Source organism: Schistocerca piceifrons, chromosome 1, assembly GCF_021461385.2.
Source record: "Schistocerca piceifrons isolate TAMUIC-IGC-003096 chromosome 1, iqSchPice1.1, whole genome shotgun sequence".
NCBI lineage: Eukaryota > Metazoa > Arthropoda > Insecta > Orthoptera > Acrididae > Schistocerca > Schistocerca piceifrons.
In genome coordinates, this window is record NC_060138.1 from 775912929 (window position 1) to 775935312 (window position 22384).

Consider the following 22384-nt stretch of genomic DNA (forward strand, 5'->3'; position numbering starts at 1 on the left):
AGTTAGTTAGGGCAATGGACCTAACTAACTAACTACATACCACATCATACTTAAAGTTTACATAGTAGTGACACAGAAAATATTTTTTCGGGTGACATTTGGATTTTTGTCACACCACAGATGTAAGCTATGGCTGTTGTTGATGCCCTCATCCATGAAAGCAGCTACATGAATGAGTTATTTGAATGTTACACTTAGCAGTTGTCCATCAACAAACATCAAATAATTGAGCTTTGTGGTCTGTGTGTGATATTGTAGTTACATACTTCTTTAATTCAAATGTCAAAAACACTAGGGCTATACTCTATTCATCATAAGAATAAACCTGATGTAAACATTACCTCACGTATTCTTCCGCATTTGCTTGAATCTCATTCGATTTCGTTTCACATGGAACAGAAGCCAAGTTGTGAACATTACAGTCAAGTACGATCTAAAGGATGCGTTTTGTGCTGTGTTACATGCACATAGACTGAGTGATAATGTGGGACAACAGCTTTATCAGCACATTAAACTTGGGCAGCACTGGCAAGCCAACAGTCCAACTAACTTGCAGTTATGTGAGTTGCAGTTCAGATGTAAAAAGAGACGCGCAAAGAAACAATATACCTTCGAATGTCATTTAATTTTTAAAGATACTGAAATAATATTTGGAGAAACTCCAGCACTACCACACACTTCTTAGGTGACCAGACAGAAAGCATAAAATGCATTCATTCTCACCTGACACAGTACTGTAATTACAAACAAGAGTGATGAAAATTTCTAACTTAAACATAGGGTAATTTTTGTGAGAGAGCTGTGTGTAATGCAAAAGCATTAATTACAGTCAGTCATCTGGTAATCTCCTAGCACCTTCCTTATCCAAATCCGAGAAATACATTTCAGTTCTGCAAGTGTCACCTGCTACATTTATAACGAGCCTATCAACAACAGAATCCACGAAGCCAACCAGGCGCCGCACATTCTCTTCTTCTTTTACGAGGAGCCGTTCTATATCCCGCCAGCGTTTGGCAGTGACATGTGAAAATGCTGCATGCATTAGTTACATTACGTCTGGCAGCTTAACAGTCTTGTTACTTCTTGGGCCAAACCCCGCAACTTGGCTCCAGATCAGTTCTTTTAGGTTCATATTGTAATGGTACATTAGCAAATGTAAAAATGCAGCATTTGTATGATGTGCTCAGTGCTGTGAAAATGATTGTTTTTCGTATTTCTACAATACTTATCTACCTCTGTGGTATAAAACAATGGAATAGTGTAAATGAAGAGGATTTGCTTATTCATTTTTGTGTTAAAAAATGAAATGGTTATGGTGTCTTATTTTAAGCAACTTTTATGAAGTCTTTCATAAAACACCGCTAATTCAGAATTTGTATTCGAAATGAAAGCAGGAATTTCGCATCCAATATGTAATTAGAAACAAGAAGACACACATTGTTCATTAAAAATGATGATGATTTTCTAATTATGAGACGTTGTTGTAGTTGTTGTTGTGGTCTTCAGACCTGAGACTAGTTTGATGCAGCTCTCCATGCTACTCTATCCTGTGCAAGCTTCTTCATCTCCCAGTACCTACTGCAGCCTACATCCTTCTGAATCTGCTTAGTGTATTCATCTCTTGGTCTCCCTCTATGATTTTTACCCTCCATGCTGCCCTCCAATGCTAAATTTCTGATCCCTTGATGCCTCAGAACATGTCCTACTAACCGATCCCTTCTTCTTGTCAAGTTGTGCCACAAACTCCTCTTTTCCCCAATTCTACTCCATACCTCCTCATTAGTTATGTGATCTACCCATCTAATCTTCAGCATTCTTCTGTAGCACCACATTTCAAAAAGCTTCTATTCTCTTCTTGTCCAAACTATTTATCGTCCATGTTTCACTTCCATACACTCCATACAAATACTTTCAGAAATGACTTCCCATTAAATCTACACTCAATGTTAACAAATTTCTCTTCTTCAGAAATGCTTTCCTTGCCATTGCCAGTCTACATTTTATATCCTCTCTACTTCGACCATCATCAGTTATTTTGCTCCCCAAATAGCAAAACTCCTTCACTACTTTAAGTGTCTCATTTCCTAATCTAATTCCCTCAGCATCACCCGACTTAATTTGACTACATTCCATTATCCTTGTTTTGCTTTTGTTGATGTTCATCTTATATCCTCCTTTCAAGACACTGTCCATTCCGTTCAACTGCTCTTCCAAGTCCTTTGCTGTCTCTGACAGAATTACAATGTCATCGGCGAACCTCAAAGTTTTTATTTCTTCCCCATGGGTTTTAATACCTACTCAGAATTTTTCATTTGTTTCCTTCACTGCTTGCTCAAGATACAGATTGAATAACATCGGGGAGAGGCTACAACCCTGTCTCACTCCCTTCCCAACCACTGCTTCCCTTTCATGTCCCTCGTCTCTTATATCTGCCATCTGGTTTCTGTACAAATTGTAAATAGCCATTCGTTCCCTGTATTTTTCCCCTGCCACCTTCAGAATTTGAAAGAGAGTATTCCCGTCAACATTGTCACAAGCTTTCTCTAAGTCTACAAATGCTAGAAACGTAGGTTTGCCTTTCCTTAATCTTTCTTCCAAGATAAGTCGTAAGGTCAGTTGCCTCACGTGTTCCAACATTTCTACGGAATCCAAACTGATCTTCCCCGAGGTCGGCTTCTACCAGTTTTTCCATTCGTCTCTAAAGAATTCGCGTTAGTATTTTGCAGCTGTGACTTATTAAACTGATAGTTCGGTAATTTTCCCACCTTGTTTCGACTCAGGTCTTTCAGTGCTCTGTCAAACTCTTCACGCAGTATCGTATCTCCCATTTCATCGTCATCTACATTCTCTTCCGTTTCCATAATATTGTCCTGAAGTACATCGCTCTTGTATAGACCCTCGATATACTCCTTCCACCTTTCTGCTTTCCCTTCTTTGCTTAGAACTGGGTTTCCATCTGAGCTCTTGATATTCATACAACTGGCTCTCTTTTCTCCAAAGGTCTCTTTAATTTTCCTGTAGGCAATTTCTATATTACTCCTAGTGAGAAAAGCCTCTACATCCTTACATTTATCCTCTAGCCATCCCTGCTTAGCCATTTTGCACTTCCTGTTGATCGCATTTTTGAGTTGTTTGTATTCCTTTTTGCCTGCTTCATTTACTGCATTTTTATATTTTCTCCTTTCATCAATTAAGTTGAATATTTCTTCTGTTACCCAAGGATTTCTACTAGCCCTCGTCTTTTTACCTCCTTGATCCTCTGCTGCTTTCACTATTTCATCTCTCAAAGCTACCCATTCTTCTTCTACTGCATTTCTTTCCCCCATTCTTGTCAATCGTGTCCTAATGCTCTTCCTGAAACTCTCTACAACCTCTGGTTCTTTCAATTTATCCACGTCCCATCTCCTTAAATTCCCACCTTTTTGCAGTTTCATCAGTTTTGATCTACAGTTCATAACAAATAGATTGTTGTCAGAGTCCACATCTGCCCCTGGAAATGTCTTACAATTTAAAACCTGGTTCCTAAATCTCTGTCTTACCATTATATAATCTATCTGATACCTTCCAGTATCTCCAGGATTCTTCTATGTATACAACCTTCTTTTATGATTCTTAAACCAAGTGTTAGCTATGATTAGGTTATGCTCTGTGCAAAATTCTACCAGACGGCTTCCTCTTTAATTTCTTACCACCAATCCATATTCACCTACTATGTTTCCTTCTCTCCCTTTTCCTACTGTCGAATTCCAGTCACCCATGACTATTAAATTTTTGTCTCCCTTCGCTACCTGAATAATTTCTTTTATCTCATCATACATTTCATCAATTTCTTCATCATCCTGCCGAGCTAGTTGGCATATAAACTTGTATTACTGTAGTAGGCGTGGGCTTCGTGTCTATCTTGGCCACAATAATGCGTTCACTATGCTGTTTGTAGTAACTTACCTGCACTCCTATTTTTTTTTATTCATTATTAAACCTACTCCTGCATTACCCCTGTTTGATTTTGTATTTATAACTCTGTATTCACCTGACCAAAAGTCTTGTTCCTTCTGCCACCGAACTTCACTAATTCCCATTATATCTAACTTTAACCTATCCATTTCCCTTTTTTAAATTTTCTAACCTACCTGCCCGATTAAGGGATCTGACATTCCACGCTCCGATCCATAGAATGCCAGTTTTCTTTCTCCTGATAACGACGTCCTCCTGAGTAGTCCCCGCCCTGAGATCCGAATGGGGGACTATTTTACCTCCGGAATATTTTACCCAAGAGGACGCCATCATCATTTTACCATACAGTAAAGAGATGTAGGTATTTCAAGTTGAACCAGGAAAAAAAAATTAAACTGGGGAGACTTGAACCAGCGAAGCTTAATCTGTACTTGGCTAACATTCCAGTACGCTACCGACTGCCCTACACATACGGGGCAAGTAAATAATTACATCAGGTGTGTTACATACAGTGGGTGGGAAAACTTCAAAGCCAAGTACCTCCATAAGTTTATGAAAAACATCAAGAACAACCTATGTCTCAGCACTTTACCATATTCCACAGCATATTTCACTATGGTACAGAAAGCAGCCTCAGCCATTTTAATTCTGTGCATTAACAGTGCGACAATCAGAGCACAACACTGCAGAGACTGTGGCTCTACACGATTTTTGAAATAAAAACTATGTAGCTGAAGTGTGATTAAGAAAAACGTTGATGGCTGTCAATATCATAAAGATTCATTTTTTGTAACTTAGTAATAATATATCTAATACCTAAGTAGTACCTACTTCCAAGAGCATAACAACACCAGTGTGTGTGTGCGCGCTACGGCTTCTGACCAGTCATGATGTTTATGTTTGTTTACATTAGGTTTATTCTTATGATGAACAGATTATAGTCAGCTTGTTCTGATTTGTACATTGGTGTATAATTTTGCTGTGAGATGTTAGCCAGCATGTGACAGATTATTGCACTTATTGAAAAATCCATTTCTCCAGTTTTTGCTTCCTAGGCCCTTTTGACCAATGTCTGTGTCACTTTGTTTTCATTGTGACAACATACATGCTCTATATTGGGCAGTGTTGCCCATCTGTGAGTCATTGGTTTACGTTGTGATTTGTCTCTGTAAATGTCATATATTTTGTGTTATAATCTGCTGCAGCATTCATCCATTTGAACAATTAATCATGGCTTGAATGTTACATGAAATGACTATATCAATTATGTACTACTTACAACAAAATGCAAACAGTACATATTCTTAGCTAAAGCAGTTCTCTTACAACACCACAAATGTAAGTTATTGTATCCCCACAACAGTATTTTTTTTTTCTTTCTGGATGACCTATCTCAAATTTCATGTCACTTGTATTCACTGTGGACATATGCTAGGATCTAGAAGTAGTTAGGAAGTGTCATCCCAACAGGAACCACCAGAATTTACAATTATGTTTCTTGTTCTACAATGACAGAATTCTTGCAGCCATTTACAGTCTTTGAATTTGTGCAATTTTCTGTCCTCAGCTTACTAATGTCACCAAAGCAAAATTTCTTTTGACAATAATGAAGGATCTTATTGAATTTTGCCAGTGATGGAAACCATGTTTTCAGGTATGTTGTTTACACATAACAGGGATCTGCATTTAGCAAGTACATTAACATCATTGTTTTAAATTTCAGTGACACCTCTTACAAATTTGAAGGATGAGGTTGTCATACTGTTATTTTTTTGTTATAAACAAACATTATAAATGCCCTTTTCATTATCTTAGGCCATGTGCAAATGTTTATTCAGTTTGACAGTGAAAAATTGGTTTCCACTGCAGTTACACTTGCAGGTATTTGGAATGAGGACCACAGTTCTTTCAAGGACCATTGCATGAAGGAAAGTTTTATTCATCAGTACTCTTGTCCTAGATGGAACCCCCCACCCCCAACTATAATTTTGACCACAGTTGGAGCACAGAACATCATCCAGGACGAATATGAAATATGAAACTCACGTATAGTTTGCTATAGTGCGACACACAGTTTGATTTTTCACCTGAATACAGTTCCCCAGTTCTCTCACACTGGCTCCGTCAGTTCTTCCAATCCAATGTTACCAGTTGTTTTGATAGCAGTGCGTTATTGAAATATGGTGCCTAATTTTAAAAGTATCTTTTCACCTCTTAAACACTTGGAAAGATACTATATTTTCACTGCCCAAGACTTCTGGCTTTTGTGGGTGAACTCTGGTTATTATTATTGCTGTCTTCTTATGTGAACACATCTTTCCTTTCACTTATGATGTCAGTATACCTATTTTTTCTCAGATGTACATGTTAAAAAGTAACCATCTCCAGTAAATAAATGTTTTTGCTATACCTCACCCTGATTGACGTACTACAGAAAGTCTTATTTGAAAATACAAATGGGCACCTGTTTAAAATGAAAGTAAAAAATTACGCTGAAAATATTTTCTGTGGAAGAGTATATTTAAAAATACTGTCCAGTGCATAGCATTTTAAATTCTCGCCATGCTGTATTGGAATAAACATGAGCGATGAGAAAATGAAAGGATTTACAGATAATGCTGAAGGTAAGGAAAAGTCAACACAAAGTTTGGGAAATGGTTTGAAATAAACTATTTGAATCTTTCTTTGTGCTTTTTCTATTTTTCTGGTCCAGATTATGGAATGACTCTTCTTTCCCTTCTGCAACTGTGTGTATGATCCTTAACGTTTTTCTTTAAGAAGTGTACCACCAAGTGACAGCGGGAGACTACACGTATATATAGAGGTTAAGAACATTTGAAAGCTTTCAGAACCAGTGGCTCCTTCTTCTGGCAGAAAGGTTGAAGGGGAAGAAAGAGGGCTGAATAAAAAAGACTGACGAGGCATAGGAAATGGGGAGAGTTTGGAAAAGTCACCAAGAACCAAAGGTCAAGGGAGACTTACTGACTTCTGTCTCTTCCTCTTTCATTTTTATTTACCATTTACAGAATATGTCTATACTCCCTATTTTGTTTGAGGATGATAAATGGGATGGAAGATTGTTGGTACTCCTTCTTAATAAGCCTGTATTTCTCTAATTATTTTAGTCATTGTGAAAGATATAGCTTGGAAGGAGTATCGTGTCTTTACATTTGTCAGTCTTTGGGCCCTCAGAATATTGTTAGTATACTGTTCCATAATGCAAATTGCTTTTCTTGTTGTCCCCAACTGCAATTTGTTGCGCATTTCTGTGCCATTCTTGCCAGTTACTAAATGCACCGCACAGCTTCTCTCTGAATACTTGCTATCCCTTCTGATAGTTCAACAAATTAGGGATGCTAGATTGTTGAAAAATTATGGAGAATTGGTCAAACAAGAATATTTTGGTAGGCCCACCTGTACACAAATTAACTTTTCATTGAGATGTACTAATAAATCTGAGTCTGGGACCTGCTTCCCCTACATTAAATCATCTCAGATAGATATTTAGCGTTCCCCCCAAGAGCCATGGACCTTGCCGTTGATGGGGACGCTTGCGTGCCTCAGCGATGCAGATAGCCGTACCGTAGGTGCAACCACAACGGAGGGGTATTTGTTGAGAGGCCAGACAAACATGTGGTTCCTGAAGAGGGGCAGCAGCCTTTTCGGTAGCTGCAGGGGCAACAGTCTGGATGATTGACTGATCTGGCCTTGTAACACTAACCAAAACGGTCTTGCTATGCTGGTACTGCGAACAGCTGAAAGCAAGGGGAAACTGCAACCGTAATTTTTCCCGAGGGCATGCAACTTTACTGTATGGTTAAATGATGATGGCGTCCTCTTGGGTAAAATATTCCGGAGGTAAAATAGTCCCCCATTCGGATCTCAGGGCGGGGACTACTCAGGAGGACGTCGTTATCAGGAGAAAGAAAACTGGCGTTCTACGGATTGGATTGTGGAATGTCAGATCCTTTAATCGAGCAGGTAGGCTAGAAACTTTAGAAAGGGAAATGGATAGATTAAAGTTACATATAGTAGGAATTAGTGAAGTTTGCTGGCAGGAGGAACAAGACTTTTGGTCAGGGGAATACTGGGTTATAAACACAAAATCGAATAGGGGTAATGCAGGAGTATGTTTAATAATGAATAAAAAAAATAGGAGTACGGGTAAGCTACTACAAACAGCATAGTGAATGCATTATTGTGGCAAAGATAGACACGAAGCTCACACCTACTACAGTAGTACAAGTTTATATGCCAACTAGCTCTGCAGATGACGAAGAAATTGAAGAAATGTATGATGAAATAAAAGAAATTATTCAGATAGTGAAGGGAGACGAAAATTTAATAGTCATGGGTGACTGGAATTCGGTAGTAGGAAAAGGGAGAGAAGGATACGTAGTAGGTGAATATGGATTGGGTGTAAGAAATTAAAGAGGAAGCCGCCTGATAGAATTTTGCACAGAGCACAACTTAATCATAGCTAACACTTGGTTCAAGAATCATAAAAGAAGGTTGTATACATGCAAGAAGCCTGGAGATACTGACAGGTTTCAGATAGATTATAATGGTAAGACAGAGATTTAGGAACCAGGTTTTAAATTGTAAGAAATTTGCAGGGGCAGATGTGGACTCTGACCACAATCTATTGTTTATGAACTGTAGATTAAAACTGAAGAAACTCCAAAAAGGTGGGAATTTAAGGAGATGGGACCTGGGTAAACTGACTAAACCACAGGTTGTACAGTGTTTCAGGGAGAGCATAAGTGAACAATTGACAGGAATGGGGGAAAGAAATACAGTAGAAGAAGAATGGGTAGCTTTGAGGAATGAAATAGTGAAGGCAGCAGAGGATCAAGTAGGTAAAAAGACAAGGGCTAGTAGAAATCCTTGGGTAAAAGAAGAGATACTGAATTTAATTGATGAAAGGAGAAAATACAAAAATGCAGTAAGTGAAGCAGGCAAAAAGGAATACAAACGTCTCAAAAATGAGATCGACAGGAAGTGCAAAATGGCTGAGCAGGGATGGCTAGAGGACAAATGTAAGGATGTAGAGGCTTATCTCACCAGGGGTAAGATAGATACTGCCTACAGGAAAATTAAAGAGACCTTTGGAGAAAAGAGAATCACTTGCACGAATATCAAGAGCCCAGATGGAAACCCAGTTCTAAGCAAAGAAGGGAAAGTAGAAAGGTGGAAGGAGTATATAGAGGCTCTATACAGGGGCGATGTTCTTGAGGACAAAACTATGGAAATGGAAGAGGATGTAGATGAAGATGAAATGGGAGATACGATACTGCGTGAAGAGTTTGACAGAGCACTGAAAGACCTGAGTAGAAACAAGGCCCCGGGAGTAGACAACATTCCATTAGAACTACTGACAGCCTTGGGAGAGCCAGTCCTGACAAAACTCTACCATCTGGTGAGCAAGATGTAAGAGATAGGCAAAATTCCCTCAGACTTCAAGAGGAATATAATAATTCCAATCCCAAAGAAAGCAGGTGCTGACAGATGTGAAAATTACCGAACTATCATTTTAATAAGTCACGGATGCAAAATACTAACGCGAATTCTTTGCAGACGAATGGAAAAACAGGTAGAAGCCGACCACGGGGAAGATCAGTTTGGATTCCTTAGAAATATTGGAACATGTGAGGAAATACTGACCCTACGACTTATCTTAGAAGGTAGATTAAGGAAAGGCAAACCTACATTTCTAGCATTTGTAGACTTAGAGGAAGCTTGTGACAATGTTGACTGGAATACTCTCTCTCAAATTCTGAAGGTGGCAGGGATAAAATAAATGGAGCGAAAGGCTATTTACAATTTGTACAGAAACCAGATGGCAGATATAAGAGACGAGGGACATGAGAGGGAAGCAGTGGTTGGGAAGGAAGTGAGACAGGGTTGTAGCCTATCCCCGATGGTATTCAATCTGTATATTGAGCAAGCAGTGAAGGAAACAGAAGAAAAATTCGGAGTAGGTATTAAAATCCATGGAGAAGAAATAAAAACTTTGAGGTTCGCCAATGACATTGTAATTCTGTCAGAGACTGCAAAGGACTTGGAAGAGCAGTTGAACGGAATGGATTGTGTCTTGAAAGGAGGATATAAGATGAACATCAACAAAAGCAAAACGAGGATAATGGAATGTAGTTGAATTAAGTCGGGCGATGCTGAGGGAATTAGATTAGGAAATGAGACACTTAAAGTAGTAAAGGAGTTTTGCTATTTGGGGAGCAAAATAACTAATCATGGTCGAAGTAGAGAGGATATAAATTGTAGACTGGCAATGGCAAGGAAAGCGTTTCTGAAGAAGAGAAATTTGTTAACTTCGAGTATAGATTTAAATGTCAGGAAGTCGTTTCTGAAAGTATTTGTATGGAGTGTAGCCATGTATGGAAGTGAAACATGGACTATAACTAGTTTGGACAAGAAAATAGAAGCTTCTGAAATGTTGTGCTACAGAAGAATGCTGAAGATTAGATGGGTAGATCACATAACTAATGAGGAGGTATTGAATAGGATTGGGGAAAAAAGAAGTTTGTGGCACAACTTGACTAGAAGAAGGGATTGGTTGGTAAGACATGTTCTAAAGTATCAAGGGATCATCAATTTAGTATTGGAGGGCAGTGTGGAGGGTAAAAATCGTAGAGGGAGACCAAGAAATGAATACACTAAACAGTTTCAGAAGGATGTAGGTTGCAGTAGGTACTGGGAGATGAAGAAGCTTGCACAGGATGGGGTAGCATGGAGAGCTGCATCAAACCAGTCTCAGGCCTGAAGACCACAACAAAAACAGATATTTAGTTTTTACAAGGAAAAAAATAGGGTTTAAAATATAGTAATATACTTCCGGATGATGTTGATATCATATTTTTATTTTCTGATGGCATGAAACTATGGTTGAAGAGCTATTTGCATTGTTCAACACACCATTCAGCATAGAGCATAAGGACACTAAATTTCTTTGATCTCTTGAAGTTCCAACATGTTGAGTGAGCACAGAATAACATAGCCAGTAGAAGTGCAGTTGGCAGGACATGCATTAGGAGAGTGGCAATAGTACGGGTTACAGGCAATGCTGTAGGGGAAATGTTGAGAGCTGCAGGGCAAGTGCTGTTCTAAACTGAAGCCAACACTCACATCTTTACTAAATATTAAGTGGAACCCCTCCACACCCACACATGGTGGCCATCCAGAAAGATGTACTGTCATCTCTGCTTTTGTTAGTATCTGAAAAGAATTCCACTGAAAATGCAACAAAATAGTGATTTATTTTCACTTGACTTGTTAACCATTTGTAACTTTCAGAGAAGCGTTATGAGTGGCAAATTTTGTGTAAAAACTACACATTTTTCATGTTGCCATGTTAAAATTTGTTTCTTTTGCCAAAACACAGTGCAGATGCAATTGTGAGAAAATTCTGAAACAGTGGTTTATTAAGTGCGGAAGTGGGGAAAAGTAAGGTCAATAGCTTATGAAAAAGCACATCCTCAATGCAGAAATAAATGTGAAATGTCTTCACTTACATTGTTCCAAAACCCGTAGCATTTCTTGTTTCACCAGCTGTCCATAGCCCTTAAAAATTACATTCTTTTATCGAAAGAGTCTGTAGTCAGTGGAATAATACAGTAGATAATGAAGTCCTGCTTAATAACCATATGGCAAAATATGTTCCTCTTTGCGTGCTAGTACATGCCAAAATCTCATGTCAGTATCTCAAACCGTTCATGAAATGTGAGGAACGTTGTGGATATTTCACTCTAGCTGTACTACTGGTATGTGTGATCACAAATGAGTATGCTACATCAGATCAATTTTCTCGAGATAGTTGACAGATAGAGATCTCCACCCAAGTCTAAAGAAAAATTTGATGTCAGCTAAATTTCATACACAACAACATACTATGTTACATGAACCAAATCCAAAATCATAGTGGCTCCTGTTTTTCATTGCAATCTTTTTTGAATTTGGCCCAGTGACTTACTTACATACAAATATCATAATAACTATGGTCATTAACAAAATGATGGGCATATGATTTTGAAGCTGATATATAAAGCTATAAGTAATGCAAAAATAATTTTTTTTTACTGGATAGTTTCTGTAAAATTGTTCGTGAAAATTGCAGAGCATGCGCCTCAGTTCTGTGTCACCAACTGACCAAAAGGGGGCAAACACTGTTGGCCTCCCTTTCCAAACACACGAATGATCTTGCCAAGTGCTCTGGAAGCAAATTGGTCACTGCTCGTCGGTCTACATCTACATCTACATCTACATCCATACTCTGCAAGCCACCTGACGGTGTGTGGCGGAGGGTACCTTGAGTACCTCTTTCGGTTCTCCCTTCTATTCCAGTCTCGTATTGTTCGTGGAAAGAAGGATTGTCGGTATGCCTCTGTGTGGGCTCTAATCTCTCTGATTTTATCCTCATGGTCTCTTCGCGAGATATACGTAGGAGGGAGCAATATACTGCTTGACTCTTCGGTGAAGGTATGTTCTCGAAACTTTGACAAAAGCCCGTACCGAGCTACTGAGCGTCTCTCCTGCAGAGTCTTCCACTGGAGTTTATCTATCATCTCCGTAACACTTTCGCGATTACTAAATGATCCTGTAACGAAGCGCGCTGCTCTCCGTTGGATCTTCTCTATATCTTCTATCAACCCTATCTGGTACGGATCCCACACTGCTGAGCAGTATTCAAGCAGTGGGCGAACAAGCGTACTGTAACCTACTTCCTTTGTTTTCGGATTGCATTTCCTTAGGATTCTTCCAATGAATCTCAGTCTGGCATCTGCTTTACCGACGATCAACATTATATGATCGTTCCATTTTAAATCACTCCTAATGCGTACTCCCAGATAATTTATGGTATTAACTGCTTCCAGTTGCTGACCTGCTATTTTGTAGCTAAATGATAAAGGATCTATCTTTCTGTGTATTCGCAGCACATTACACTTGTCTACATTGAGATTCAATTGCCATTCCCTGCACCATGCGTCAATTCGCTGCAGATCCTCCTGCATTTCAGTACAATTTTCCATTGTTACAACCTCTCGATACACCACAGCATCATCTGCAAAAAGCCTCAGTGAACTTCCGATGTCATCCACAAGGTCATTTATGTATATTGTGAATAGCAACGGTCCTATGACACTCCCCTGCGGCACACCTGAAATCACTCTTACTTCGGAAGACTTCTCTCCATTGAGAATGACATGCTGCGTCCTGTTAGCTAGGAACTCCTCAATGCAATCACACAATTGGTCTGATAGTCCATATGCTCTTTCTTTGTTCATTAAACGACTGTGGGGAACTGTATCGAACACCTTGCGGAAGTCAAGAAACACGGCATCTACCTGTGAACCCGTGTCTATGGCCCTCTGAGTCTCGTGGACGAATAGCGCGAGCTGGGTTTCACATGACCGTCTTTCTTGAAACCCATACTGATTCCTACAGAGTAGATTTCTAGTCTCCAGAAAAGTCATTATACTCGAACACAATATGTGTTCCAAAATTCTACAACTGATCGACGTTAGAGATATAGGTCTATAGTTCTGCACATCTGTTCGACGTCCCTTCTTGAAAACGGGGATGACCTGTGCCCTTTTCCAATCCTTTGGAATGCTACGCTCTTCTAGAGACTGTATCTTGCGCAGACTCTAACGATGATGCATATTAGAGCACTTGTAAAACACACATTCACTGACCAAAGACAGTTCATCTTTTCGTCCAAGGAGTTACAAGTATGTAGGGCATTTGGAGTATGCTACACAGTGTATACTCACTGAACTCACTTAAAAATCCTCTTCACCCAGAACTGCACACATTCAGGATAGATATAAGCAGTGGCTACAAAGCCAAATTATTCTGCTGGGCATTAAAATTGCACTAACATGAAGATGGCATGCAACAAACATCAACTGGCGAAGAGTTCTCGGGGACACCGCCACCCGGCTGGAAGCACGAGAACTCTTCGCCAGCTGTATACGCCGGGAAAGCATACACTCACATTAACAAACATCAAATTGACATTAAGTGTAGTGCATGCTTATCTGTACAATTAGTTAGAACAGAATTTTAGCACAGCTGTTCAAAGTAGGTTAGAATGACACTGTCTACATTCTGTGTATAAGAAAAATGTTATGCAATGAGTTACTCATTCATAAATCACATTAGGATATTAGTAATCTGCGAGAGAGTTGTGTTACACCTTGTGTGAGCAGAAAAATCAACCAGCATGTGTTGGAACTCGACAGGGCTGGGTCGCGGTCTATGAAGACAGTGGTTTATCGTTACATGTTGTTGCTGCTCATCATAGGTCAGGATCCCATGACGACTGTCATGTGAATATGGAACTGTTGTGATCACGAGGGCCTTATTCAATGTCACACAGGAAATCAGTGGCCCCACACAACTTTAGTCCATGAGAATATACATAGAATTCACTTGTCCATGCAGGATTGTACAGCCATGTCACATATCTTGAGTCTGGAAATGGGCTTGTTTACAGCAAGATAGCATCCACATAGACAGTGCAATGACCTCTTGAGCGCAATGGACTGTAATCATGGCTACCATTGTTGTGCAGTCTCCTGATGTGTCAGTAGATAGAGGTTGATAGCCATGCACAAACACCAGTATCAGTACAACTTCACAGTAGACATACCTGTGTATGAAGGCTTCAAGGGGAATAAAGATTGCCAGATTACATTTGTCATTGTCATAAGGGCCCACCAGCAGGTATGATAATGTGGAGTGCTATTATGTACACAGCACATCATCTTTTGTTTGCATAGCTGGTAATTTGGATAGCGAGAGTGATATTTGTGATGTTGTCAAGGTCAGCTCCTGTGCCCTATCTTCAAGGTCTCTGTTGATGTTTTCTTGTGCTATCCTGATCGGATTGTTGCCCTAGCATTCACATTCTCCAGATCTCTCACTCACTGAAAACATCTGGTTATGCATGGCTGAGAGACTGGCATGTCTCAACTTGCCAGCCACTGTGTTTGATGAATTCTGGCATAGAGTAGAAGCATCGTGGAGTGACGTACCATTACTGTACTATACCCACACAGTTAGTAGAATGATGTGTTATTTGCTATCCCTGTTGGCATTACAATTTTATGTCAGTGGTGTGATTGAAAAATTGTGCACATGAACAAAGAGAAATAGTAGAAGTATAAAAGAAGTTCAATATGGAAAAGTATCATAACTGTATGCTACCTTCCCATATCTAGATTTTAAAACCAATGTTCAATCAAAGAGATTTTTTCTCATTCAGAGTTTTTTTTTCACGCCAAATTTTGGTTGAGAAAATGCGGAGTTTGTTGTGGGACATCGTGGAATGGTCCTGCCTCAGCCCCTATAGTTTCATTAAGTTCTAGTAGGTGGATATGCTATATATAGCCTTCAGAATGGTGTCTGTAATGGAGATACTTTCCAAGCAATGATTGTTACTTAGTTTCTTTTGGTGGAAAACCAGAGCATCACTGATATTCATAGGCACCTGCAGAATGTCTACAGAGACCTGGCAGTGAGCAAAGTGGTGAGCCATTGGGTAGGGCACCTGTCACCATCACAACATGCTCGCGCAAAACTGTCCGATCTCCTGGCCGGCTGCACAAAGCTGTGACTCCTTTAATGTTGGAATGTGCAGATACCTCTCCTCTAAAGAAAAAGTCCAAAGCTGCACCCTCAGCCACTTAAGTTTCTTCTGGGACTCTGAAGGAGTTATTTTATTTGATGTCCTCCCTCATGGTACAACAATCAACTCTAAAGTATTTTGTGCAACCCACAGGAAATTGAAGAAACGAGTTCAGCATGTTCATCACCACAAAAATGCAAACAAACTTCTCCTTCTCCATGACAATGCAAGGGCTCACCTGAGAAGAGCTTAAAAAATTTCATTGTTCATTGGACTGCTCTTCCTCACCCACCCTACAACCCGGATCTCGCACCTTCTGACTTCCATCTATTTGGCCCAATGAAGGATGAATCCTGTGGGAAGCAATACTTGTGTGATAGGGAACTTATTGATGCGGCAAGATGTTGTCTTCACTGTTGACCAGAATAGTGGCACCATGCAGGTGTACAGGCCCTCCCAGTAAACTGGGAAAAGACTGTCACATTGAACGGAGATTATGTTGAAAAATAGAGTTTTGTAACCAAAAGTGTGTGGAATAATATGGTGTATTGGAATCCTGAATAAAACCAACCCACTTTCAGAAAAAAATTTTACATTGTATATTGAACACCTCTCACAGGTAGCAAATGTATTTAAGCTCCTTATACAGTTTTATGCTTTTCAGCTATCGCCGTCATTGGAATTGATGACAAAAAGGAATATGCATCCAATCACAATATAATACCTATTTATATTACATTTTATACTTGGCAGATCGATTATAATTCAAACTGTGTATCACACTAGGAATTGCACTAATCTGTACTATAAAAGGAGATTCCAGTGTCAAAACCATATGTTCGTGTCAGGCAGCTGTTAATACACATCATGCAACTGTTGATGAAGTGCTTTACTGCGGACAGCCGACACTGCACACAGCATGTCAAAATATGCTGCACTCATGACCAAGTGTATTACAGATGACACAGAGGTTGACTGACTATCGGAAGACACTATTATTTGCAGACTTGATGGCTTTCCTGGTACATGAGCAGTATGCGAACCTTCCAGATCCTCCAAGATGTGATCTTAGGGCATGATATCTGCATTGTCATGTTTTCCTTGATTGGATCTAACTCATTCTTTTCATTATGAACGTAATTTCTGAGAGCTTTCCTGTCGTATGTATGCACCCTGAATGTAACTGGTACAGTCTGAGAAGCAATTGTTTTCTGTGAAAACTGGACACTTTCTTTGATGCCTCCTTTATTTCATTTGAATTTTAGTTGAGGATGTCTGTACTGGGTAGATGAGCCACTCTAAGGGAAACAAGCACATACTTCCTCCTAAAATTGGTTGTAGCAAAGCACTGTACAGTCAAACCAATCTTTGGGTTGAGAACTAATTTATGTTTATGATTTTTATGAAGGATTTTTTTGTTCCTTATTTTGGTATATTTTTATTTGCCTTCAAATGAGTGAATATTTATTTATTTTTTACAGTATTTCTGCCTTGCTCTGTATAGGAATATCGAGTAATGTGAACTAACTATTAATTAATACTTGTGGGGATATTGTGTGGTCATATAAATTAATGTGAATGAGAGATATTCAAAAGATACTAGATGTAACATATACTGCCCATAGTATATACACTGGTGTCCAGAATTAAAGCACTGGCATTCTATCTCTAATTCGGACATAATCGTACGAACTGTCAACAAATGTCCCTTCGATTGTGTTTTGCAGGGAAGGTAGCATTCCAGTCAACTGACGATGACGCCAATGATGACATCAGGGCACCTATCAAATGGGGTATTGTTTGCCGGGTAGTACCACATCTACAGTCACTGTGTACACTTATCACAGATGTTGCAGTGTGGCACAGATAAGATGCTTACGAGACTGCTGTGGGTGTCCATAGGAAGAATGGAAGCAGGACAGTCACAAACTGATGTGGCCAGATGGATTAATGTGAATTGTTATGTTGTTTCTCGGATGTAGCGGCAGTTTATAGAGACCAAAACTGTATCCTGAAGACCAGGACAAGGGCCGACAATGTGTGACATCAGAAATAGAGGACCGTTAATTGGTTGTAAGGGCACGATGGTACCGCCTTAGTACTGCACTGCAACTGGCATCTGACCTTGCAGCCTCCCTGGATGTGTTGTATTGAGGCAAACAGTGTACAGAAGGCTTCAGCAGAGTGGCCTTTATTGCCACAAATCTGCTGTATGTGTACCTGCAATATATCTTCACAGAAGGGAACGTCTAGAGTGGAGTCATCAACATGCTACAAGGATGGTCAAACCGTGGGCTAATTTTTCAAGGAGGATCCCTTATTATGTAAGCAGGGATCATGTTGACCACTCAAACAACTCTCAATGAAATTTTGCAGGTGAATTAGTAAGGTTTAACTGCTGTCAGGTATCGTGACGAGATCTTGGGACATCTATGTGCGGTTATTGAGAGATACTGTGTGCCCAGACTTCATACTGATGGACGATAATGCTCGACCTCATAGAGCATGGGTGCCTGATGTTTCCTCGGAAATGGAAGATACTGCATGGCCTGTTTGCTCTCCCAATTTGAATCCTATAGAGCATGTCTAGAATGCACTAAGGGGACGGGGTGCACGTCAGCATCCACTAAGCACTCTCCCAGACCTGTGAGCAGCAGTTCAGAAAGAAATTAATGGCAACATTGACAGTGTGCCCTATCATTGTCAGGCCTGTATTGCTGCCAGAGGTGGTCACATCCCATACTGAGCTCATTAACTAGTTGTCAGATGTGTATGTGTATGTGCGGATGGATATGTGTATGTGTGCGCGAGTGTATACCTGTCCTTTTTTCCCCCTAAGGTAAGTCTTTCCGCTCCCGGGATTGGAATGACTCCTTACCCTCTCCCTTAAAACCCACATCCTTTCGTCTTTCCCTCTCCTTCCCTCTTTCCTGATGAGGCAACAGTTTGTTGCGAAAGCTTGAATTTTGTGTGTGTGTGTGTGTATGTGTGTGTGTGTGTGTGTGTGTGTGTGTGTGTGTGTGTGTGTCTCGACCTGCCAGCACTTTCGTTCCGTAAGTCACATCATGTGTGGCACTTTATAAATCTCAAAGAGGGAAAATTAGTTAACCACTAATTAAATTAAATTGTGTGTTTCTTTCACCTGTAGTGTCATTTCTGATATGTTAAGAGAGCTCTTTTTGGCACTTTGTGCAGTTATTGTTACTGTTTTTAAAGTTTTCATTGAAAACTCAGGTCGTCTTTTTTTGGTTATACATATATTAAATTAAATGTAGGTGATAAATATTGTTTTCTTCATAGAGACTTGCTTTTATGGCATTTATGCTTCTGAATTTGTCAGTAATGGATTCATTGGTTTTCTGGACTATACAATCAATATGTAGTAGTAGTAGTGGTGGTTGTGGTGGATTTTTTTTATTGTTACAGTTAATTGAATTTCCAAATCAAAACAGTTTATTAAATGTGATAATCGAAGGTCTTTGGTATTCATATGATCATGTGTAATATACAGGGTGGTCCCGAATTCATGGTACAAACTTTAATGGTAGGTACAGGACATTGTAACAAGGAGTTATTGTATAGGAATGTATAGTCGCAGGTGACGCGGTGAGGCGTAAACAGGGGAAAGAGAAATGGAGTGATCGGTTGGTGTCACTGCCGGTAGAGGGCAGTAGATGAACATGATGTATCGCAGTAGGGACAAGCGCCATTCACAATTGTGCTGCCGTAGACGATGGGTGACTTTACGTATGCAGAAAAAGCAGACATGCATTACATGTACGGCCGTGCAAATGGTAACGCCAGAGCTGCGTTACGAATGTATCGCGCGGAGTATCCTAATCGACGAATGCCGGATCATAGAATTTTTCAACGGTTACATCGTCAACTTTGTGAAACAGGTACGTTCGACGTCAACAGACATGACGCTGGTCGATTAAGAGCTGTACGCACTCCAAGACTGGAAGAACGCATCTTGAACATAGTGGCTGATAGACCCGAGTCAAGCACAAGAACTGTTGCGCGTGACGTACATGTGAGTCATCAGACTGTATGCAGAGTGTTAAATGAAAATCGCTTACACCCCTTCCATTTTCAAAAAGTACAAGCATTGAATCCGGCAGATTATCCTCTTCGCGTGAACTTCTGCCAGTGGTTGTTGCAGCAATGTGCGTTGCAGCCGGATTTCGTAGGTCATGTGCTATTTACAGATGAAGCGACATTTTCACGCGAGGGTGACTTTAATGCGCACAATTCCCATGTGTGGGCAACAGATAATCCACATGCAACGCGTCCACATGCGTATCAACAACGTTTCGGTATTAATGTGTGGGCTGGTATTGTGAACGACTTTTTGATTGGGTCATACTTACTACCCACGCGACTCTGTGGCGAAAGCTATCTTATTTTTCTGCAAGAAGTGTTACCAGAACTGCTGCAAGATGTTCCGCTCGCCATTCGTAACCGCATGTGGTTTCAGCACGATGGAGCGCCAGCACACTTCAGCACTGCTGTACGGAATTACCTGAATGCCACGTTTGGTGCTAGATGGATTGGGCGTGGTGGACCAGTCCCTTGGTCACCCCGATCTCCTGATTTCTCTTGCCTCGATTACTTTTTATGGGGACATCTTAAGAGTCTTGTTTATGAGACTCCAGTTGACTCAGATGAGGATCTCGTTGCTCGCATATCTGTAGCTGCTGCAGGTGTGCGTGAAATACTAGGCATCTTTGAACGTGTACGCCAATCGCTGCACCGACGCTGTCAAGCATGTATCGCTCATGGTGGACGCAATTTTGAACACTTACTGTAAACATGACACTTGTCAACAACGATTTCAATAAAATCTTTCGTTTTCCTTTCGGCCGTCATTTCCCCTGTTTACGCCTCACCGCGTCACCTGGGACTATACATTCCTATACAATATATCCTTGTTACAATGTCCTGCACCTACCATTAAAGTTTGTACCATGAATTCGGGACCACCCTGTATACTATGGAGTAGCTTCCTCATCAGTAGTCAGAATTTAGATTTTATTAAATTTTGTTTATTTTTGTAAAGACTATAAGCAACCAGTTTTATTGTGCCTATGTTCAACATATGTGTTAGGAATGGATAATAATATGGAACATTCCATTATTTTTGTAAAGACTATTTATTTATGAACTGTGAATAATATTCACCGTGTTTGTAGCAGTCCAGAAGTCACAAATGCTCCTAAATGATGCCAAATGAAAAGCACATCCTGAATGTGATACACACCTTATTAATTTCAGGTATGACATAAAACTACCTCATTCTGGTTGGTGTAGTGACATTTGTGTGCTGTTCATACTGCATTATGTGGTACAAAGGACATGCTCTACACTCATATTCTAAATAGCAACAGTTTGAAAACCAGTATAGTAGAAGAAATACATCTAATTTTTTACCCACTACTGAAGGCCATTAAAATATGACATAAAGAGATCTGCTGTTAAATGAATGTGTATCAAGCAACCCTCTATTGCAGATTGGGGCTGTTAAATTATATGCTCACCACCTTGACCTCAGATCTTATTCAACTTAAAAGAAAAAGAAAACCATCTTCAGTCTTTTTAAACCTTTGTATGGTCTGCAGTGTTTCCCATAGGTGTAGAACCACCATTATAAAACAAAAACTGATGGATAAACAGAAATTTAAAGTCAAGTAGTATGAAATGGGAGATGGGGGAAACCTGAGACTATATTACTACATGGCAATCATTTTGCAAGCTACCATCTTTGATGCAACATGTTACTCACCATATAGCGGAGATGCTGAGTCGCGATAGGCACAACAAAAAGATTCACACAATTATAGCTTTTGGCCATTAAGGCCTTTGTCAGCAGTAGACACACATACACATACACACACGCACACACACACACTCATGCAAATGCAACTTGCTCACACGTCTGCAGTCTCAGAGAGCAGAAACCACTGTGGTTTCATACACAGTCGCCTTCACGTGTTCTACAGAGAGAAATCTAATGGATTTAAATCTGGAGAATATGGTGGCCATTCCACTGGACCTCTGTTAACATCTATGACGTAGCAATAGGGTAGCCCCATATTCCACACAAGACCATCACTTTTGATGCTCGGACTACCTTTTATGGATCCATCCTGTGCTGGTTGACACCTGACTATTATCTGTGATTTTCTTCAGTTACATCACCATTCACATAGAGATCATCTGTAAAAAGTATGTCACTGGGAGAGTGATGGTTTTTACTCAGCTGTCTCAATGCAATTGGCTTGTGTTAATGCCATCAGTTTTCACAGCGTCTTTAAGGGAGACACATCAATAATAACTCAGAACTGACTGAGGCTACTTTCAAATGAAAGGCATAATGGTTTTTATTATTTAATTTTCTATTTAATGTCACATGACCCCTTTTTCATTTGAAAAATCAAGATTTGCAGCCAACAAGGTGGCTTCCAAAATGGCTCAGGGATTTTTCACTCTCCCATCTCATACCACTTGATTTTTCAATTTTCGTTTCTCCAGCAGTTTTTGTATTAGAAGGGTGGCTCCAAATGTACATACTACCCTGTATATGCCTGGTAGCCTGATACTCAACAACTTCCAATAAAAATCAACAATCAACATGCACTGATCTGCATGAATTTGTCTTTTTGTATTGATTTCCTCTTGGTGCAGCCAGCTATCAACTTCCAGCTTGCTATGCCATTTTCTGTCAGTTGCACACATGCCTTGTAAGTGCACAATCATCATAGAGCTTTGTATTAACCATGTTAC

General features: G+C 39.9%; 1 protein-coding gene across 5 annotated transcripts in view; it reads left to right on the forward strand.

Moving 5' to 3' along the window:
* LOC124712558 (dentin sialophosphoprotein) overlaps nt 1-22384 on the forward strand; it is a 231005-nt gene that overhangs the window by 188311 nt on the left and 20310 nt on the right. Inside the window, exons 13-14 of one of the 5 annotated variants that reach the window (XR_007005602.1) lie at nt 17329-17925; nt 20797-20875. The exons of 3 other annotated variants lie outside the window; for them this stretch is intronic. Coding sequence is in view for 1 of the 2 variants with exons in the window: in XM_047242882.1 (XP_047098838.1) it covers nt 17329-17337 (9 nt within the window). In the remaining variant the exon portion in view is untranslated. Of the gene's footprint in view, nt 1-17328; nt 18159-20796; nt 20876-22384 lie in introns of those variants that run through there. One more of the 5 variants, XM_047242882.1, reaches the window with a different exon arrangement.